The following is a 6385-nucleotide window of genomic DNA, read 5'->3' on the forward strand; positions in this document are numbered from 1 at the left end:
AACTGCATGTTTTACAGAAATTTAATTTCACTCGCTCCAATCTCTCCTCCCCCAAGAAGGCTGCCTTCTGGAATGAATGTTCTTTTTTTTTTTCTAATCTGGAATTTTGTTCCCCTGGCTCAGCCTACACCGCACGCAGAAGGACGGAGACGCATCCACAAACTTGAGAAGGGGGGAAAACACAGAAGGAAAAGAAAATAGTCCACGTAAACAAGCGAGCCGGCTGCTCCAGGCCCTCGCTTCGGCAAACCCCCAACGATCTCATTGCAGGGCGCCCACGAAATCCCGGCTGTAATTGAGTGTTTTCTTTGAGGTTTTCTGACCATGTGCTTTTTACCATGGTTACCATGACTCTGATAGAAGCTGGATATTCATTATGATCGCGCCCCATCCCTTCCCGGAGACTCATCTCCGTGGCCCTCACAAAGGCGAATCTAAAGGAGGGGGCTTTTGTGCCAGTGATCTTAACCCGCCCCACCTTTCAGTGACCTGCCACATGCTCCTTCTTACTTTATAGACATCTGGGAATTCCATACATGCCTTAAACTCCAATTACACACCTTCTTCAAAAGACACGTGCTTTGATTTGCTGAAAACGTTAAGTGGGCCCACGTCCTGGGGTCTTGGGACAAAAGCAACTGGAAAATGTATCCCACGGCCTGTTTCCCGGGTCTGCCCTTGGCTGTTCAGGCAATAATACTAATTGATCCATTTTTTTTGCATGGGGAGGGCTGGGTTTCGCGGTTGCTGGGAAATGGTGGGGTTGCCGGCTTTGAGAAATGACGAGGAAACCGAACTCTCCTTCCACTGGGCCGGCGCACTTTCCTTCCACTTTCGCTGGTGCTGGGGGTGGGGCACGCGTGATGACACACAGCAGAAAATTCTGGAAAAGTGGCCCCCGGGGAGCCCCCTGCTGACCCCCCGTGTGTCGCACATGCGGGCCTGTCTCTGGAAATCTGAGGTTGGGCCTTTGCCTGAAGCTGCTGCTGCTCCCCTCGCTACCGCTGCCACCGGGAGCCGCCGCCTCTGCGCCACCGCCAGACGCGGGGCCCGGGCGCCGCGCGAGGCCCGAGAGGGACGCGGGCCCCGTCGCTGACCCCGCGGTGCGGGCCCGGCTGCCACCCACGCAGGGGAGTCGGGGCCCGCGTCCCCTCCGGAGCCCGCTGCAGGTGAGGCTCCCGCTCCCCACCGAGCTCTGTTTGGGTTTCCGTGGCGTTTGTTCCCGCAGGTTTGTTTGTTTTTCTTCAAATTACAGATGCAGGGAAAACCGCCTGACATCATGAGAGCGGGACAGACGCTCACTTTGAAGGATTCCTGGGCAGGACTTCAAGTGAAATCATATGCCTGAGAAGAACTTGATACCGGTCTAGAGAAAATAACCAGTTCTGAGTTTGCCAAACCGTGGAATGTGCAAAATGCTCGACTTTTTTGCAAGGGGCCAAGTGTCCCCTTAAAAAGCTCCACTATGACTATGAGCCTGAACACCGAAGGCGCAAGAAGCCTGTGCCGTTGTTGGGTGTGGGAAAGAAGTGCACACGTTGTGTGAGTTTCCGTTATTTTACATGTTCCACTTGGGGAAGGGTACCTGCTACTATGCATGAATTACCAACTGCATGTGCTTAGCAAGCCTGTGCACAAAGCGGGGGAATGTGTGTACATGGGAACAAAAACTTGGTGTTTTCTTATGACAGACGCCTGTCAATCAATCCTCACTGGACATTGTGAATGCCAACGACATGAACAGCAAGACCAAAAACATTATGTACACTTTAAGCATTCTTACTCAGTTGCTTAGAATTCACCCAAGACAGTTTAATACAATATTTGTCCTCCAGTGAATACATTCTGGTTAAGACTCCTGGGTCCAGCCACCAGATGAAATTCTAACTTCTAAAACAGAAGTCATTTTAAGTGTCCTTCAAATAAGGATAGGTAGCAAAAATAAAATGAAATAGGAAATAATGGTGGAGGGGGAAAAAACACAAGTGGCTTTACTTCTAAAACAGAACTGGCATCATCATGGGTATTGGGGTTGGGGAGGTTGGAAATATAAAAATAGTCTGCAAGCTGAAAATTGTATTTTAATAGTTGATATTTCCCACACTGAATTCTTCTCAAAGTAAAACTAGCCACCACCTTGCTTTCATTCATTTATTTCTCTGAAAATCTAGGGGAAAATATTACCTTCAGTTTAGTATTTAATATTACTCAATATAAATGTGGCATTTGCTTTTCTCCAAAGTGTTTTCTCTTATGAAAAAAAAAAATGGAGAGAGCAAAACACCAGGAAAAAAGAGGCACATGGAAGACTACCTATTTTTGAAACTTCTGGTTTTTATGTCATCAGAGATAAGACAGAGATTACCTTCTCAGCAATGATGGTCAGCTCCATCCTGATGTACGTCAAGAAATCTGAAATATCAAATAGTCAGACCAAGCTAGTGAACAAGGAGTTTCCTCCATGAACAATTTAGAAAATGGAGGTGGTTGGATAATACACACCAAAAAGAGAATTACCATCTTGATGCTCATCCTTCCAGAGCACTCTCCTCACATTTCTGCCCTACACACACACACTCACTCACTCCACAAATACACCCACACATAATTACTTCCCCATCTCATTATTTGGTAAAGGACTACCAAAACCCAAAAATTACTTCCCCAAGCCTTCACTCATCTTTTAATGAGTAAATTCTATCAGCCTCCTATGGTAAAATATGGTCTAAACTATTCAGAATAAATTTACAATATTGTTAAGTCAGCATTCTGTGAAGGTGTGTGGTGAGGGAAACAAAAACCTTTGGCAATATAATAACCTCAATCTGAGCTGAGCAAACTCGATCTGTTTGCATTCATCTGCCACAGTCATTGTTTGAATTAGGCAGAAAAATTACTTTCCAGTTTGAAAGTTTTTCTGTTTACACTTGAATGCAGTAAACTGGCTGTAAAAGTTATGAACTAAGCAATACAAACTTAGCATTTCTAATGATATTAATGATAAAAGCCAGGATTTTCCTGGCCCAGAAATAACCAGAATAAAATAAAAATCAAATACCATTTGTCCCCGTTGTTTTACGTAACTTTATCAGATTTCGTATAAATAATGTTAACAGGAAAAAATTTGGTATAATTTTGAATAAAATGTTTGCTAATGAACTGACTAGAAAATGAATAGCTATAGCATTTAAAACTGTAATTGTCCCAATCGTTACCAAGGAAACTGAAAGTTCATGTTCTTTGTTAATTGTATGTGACTCCACATGTTCACTATATTTAAAGAAGGAACGTGCCTCCCAAATGCATAACATCAAAATGGGGAAATATTCTTAACTTTGGCTATCCTTTTGAACAAGCATGACACTAAATGCCATTTTCATTCACGAAAGAGGAGTTAATAAGCAAATTACTTTACAAATGGAATTCTCTTTCCTGCTGAATTAAACTTCATTATTTTCTCAGCATTTATATTCACTGAGATGTGTATATAGGTTGATAATTTTAATAGCACTTTATGCATCCTTTCAGTGAAATAAATTCATTATCTAGAGTCCTCACAAAAATTGGAGGGCACGATAACAATGCAAGACAGTAACAAGACAAAATAGTGCTGGCTTCATACTGCTTATTTGCATTTAACTGTTTTATAACTGCCTCTTCAAAATATAAGCAAGAGGGGTGGATAACAAATTTCAAGTTTTTGCCGTTTGGGGACCTGATGCGAGATGGAGAGATGCTACTAAGCCCTCTGAACAACAAACTGGAATAATAATAAAGCTGTCTTTCTAAATCACATGCCTGTACCTGTCAGTAGCTAGTTTATTTGAGTTTTTCACTCCTTTGTTTATATTAGCGTCCCCTCCCTCCTGTGTGCCTCCAGAGTTAAACAAGCAGGTCTCTATCTCCAACTTAATCCTAAGCTTTAAAAATATAGACCAAACTCTACGGTTATTAAAATTTTCAGTCATATTTATTTATTGCAGAAAAATAATATACAAAGATATTTACAAGACAATCATAAAAATATGAATGCATTTAGACACCGGATCTATTTGCATTTTACCATGGGTCATCAATAAATAAATAGAACGTTGTTTTTTGTATTTTAAGGGTTTTTTTTTCCCCTCAGAGGAAGAATGAAAAAAGGAATTCACTGACTGTGATTTTGCAAGTCAGTTTGATTCTAGCATTTTTATTTCTAAAGGTGTTCTTAAAATTCCTCTGACTGTTACCATTTTAAAAAGGAGAAAGTCCACATGATGCCTTTCCTTTTCAGTGGCTGCTTGGCACGACCTCTTGAGAATGCATGCATGAAAAAACAATAAAAACATTCTTCGTCATAAAAACAAAAAAGGAACACAAACAACTGTTCAAACTTCTATCAGAATGTAGAGGTGTGAGGATGGTGCCGCTGCCCGTCTGGGAATCACAGTCCACGGGCCTGTCTCGCTTTCTCTTTTAAAAGTGCGCCCCACGCCCTGATTCTTTGAATTTGGATTCTGCTCTTCTAATTTCCAAGAAAATCTTTGGCATATAGATTTATTTTTAGTTATCCAGCTCCAGAGTCTCTAGACTGTCCATTTTCTCCTTCTCTGGAAACAATGACATCTGCAAAAACCCAAAAGGGGGTAAAGTTGGTTATTGTGTAGGTCTCTGTGGCTGTTTGCTAAGAGTAGGGAGCCCTGTTCTTATCACCACCGAGAAGTTACGCTGAACAACCTGGAAGGATTTCAGCCCAAGGGCAAGAGGAAGTGGGTGGGCGGAAAAGAAGGAGGTGGAATTTGGAAACATATCGGTTGTAAAAAAGAACGAAAACTTGAAAGCCAAAAGAAAGGGAGGCGCTGGCCACTGTCCTTACCCATGACCCTTGACTCTCTCCGTCTCCCCTCCTGTCTGTCACGCACACTCACCCACACGCACACCTTCCCAAGGGCGCATCCCTCGCTCCCTAGCTTGACCGAACTGCCTCCAGGGACGCTGGGGGAGGAGGTGGCGGTACCAGGCGGGGTGGGGAAGCTAGAGGATCGCGGGGGAGGGCGAGGAAGGCGCGGTGGGCAGGGACCCGCGGCCTGGCCGTCAGTCCTCCTGCCCCCTGAACCGGGAAGGGTGGCGCCGGTCCTTACCTAGGTCTCCGGCCCTGCCGAGGGGGGTGGGGAGCTCCGCCTGCTAGTGGGACGCGGACATGGACCAGGCCCCCTCCATCCTCCAGACGGAGAAGGCATAGCTGAGCCGCTCGTGGGCCACATAGCTGCAGCTTGCCATCTTGGAGTCCAGCTCGTCGCTCTGGAGGACCTGGTAGAGGAAGTCGATGTACCTGGCCGCCAACTTGAGGGTCTGGATCTTGCTCAGCTTGTCCGAGGGCAGCGTAGGGATGATCTTCCGCAGCGCGGCGAACGCCTCGTTCAGCGACTGCGTGCGCTGGCGCTCCCGCACGTTGGCCATGACCCGCTGCGTCTGCAGCTCCTCGTACGACTGCGGGCTCCCGCCGCCGCTGCTGCTGCCGCCGCCGCCCGCGCCGCCGCCGCCGCCGCCGCCCGCCGACTTCTTGCCGCGCTTGCCCTGGGCCGGGATGCCCGGCTCCGCGCCGCGTCCGACGCCCCCGCACGCGGCCCCGCTGGGACCCTAGCTGCCGGTTGCCTTGCTTCCGGCTGCTGAGCCGATTGCCCCCCCGCGCTTGCCGCGAGTGGGTTTTGCCGGTGTGGGTACCCGAGTTATTGATCCCTCTGTCGTCAGCGGGCGAGAATGGTGACCTGGACACGTCCTGCATCATTTCTCGGGCGGCAGCGTGCGGCCTCGCAGGCCCGGGGCAGAGGGGCGGCCCGGGGAAGAGGAGGAGAGCGGGCGCCTCAGCCCGCCAGCTTCCCCCGCGCGCGGCGCCGGCCCGGGCGGTGCGGCGGCCGAGGAGGGACGGGAGGAGGGACGGGGAGGATCTCCGCGGGGAGGGCGCGCGGGGGAGGCGGGGAGGGAGGCGCGAGGGGGAGGGGACGGTGTGGATGGCCCCGAGGTCCAAAAAGAAGGCGCCCAACGGCCGCCCGCGCACCCCGCGAGGCCTCCTGGAAACGCGGCCGGTGCCGGCGAGCCCGCGAGGTGTCTGGGAGTTGGACGCAGGCGGCCGACTCGGAGGCTCTTATATCTCCGTGCGGGCGGAAAGTTCGGGGGCAGCGGTGTCATTGGCCTGACGTGGGGAGGAGGGACTTTTGCGAAGTTTTATAGGAAAGTTTCCGCTTTCCAGCCCCCCCTTCTCCCGTCCCCACCCCACTTCCGCGGGGTCTAACAATTTCGCCCTCCCCCAAAACCTTTCAAAAGTCGAATCTGGCCCCGGGCGGCCGGCTCCTTTTGCCCCACCATCAACGCCGCACACATTCTTTTCAAATCAGAAGAGGCC

The 6385-nt window shown here is 48.8% G+C and overlaps 1 protein-coding gene across 1 annotated transcript; it reads right to left on the bottom strand.

The window, feature by feature from the left end:
* Window positions 1-4172: 4172 nt before the first annotated feature.
* Window positions 4173-6186, bottom strand: TWIST1 (twist family bHLH transcription factor 1). The gene is given in 3 exon segments (XM_006085056.3): window positions 4173-4608; window positions 5124-5707; window positions 5709-6186. Coding segments are annotated over 2 exon segments (603 nt in total). The 5' UTR covers window positions 5771-6186; the 3' UTR covers window positions 4173-4608; window positions 5124-5166.
* Window positions 6187-6385: the final 199 nt, after the last annotated feature.

Source organism: Myotis lucifugus, unplaced genomic scaffold, assembly GCF_000147115.1.
Source record: "Myotis lucifugus unplaced genomic scaffold, Myoluc2.0 scaffold_15, whole genome shotgun sequence".
NCBI lineage: Eukaryota > Metazoa > Chordata > Mammalia > Chiroptera > Vespertilionidae > Myotis > Myotis lucifugus.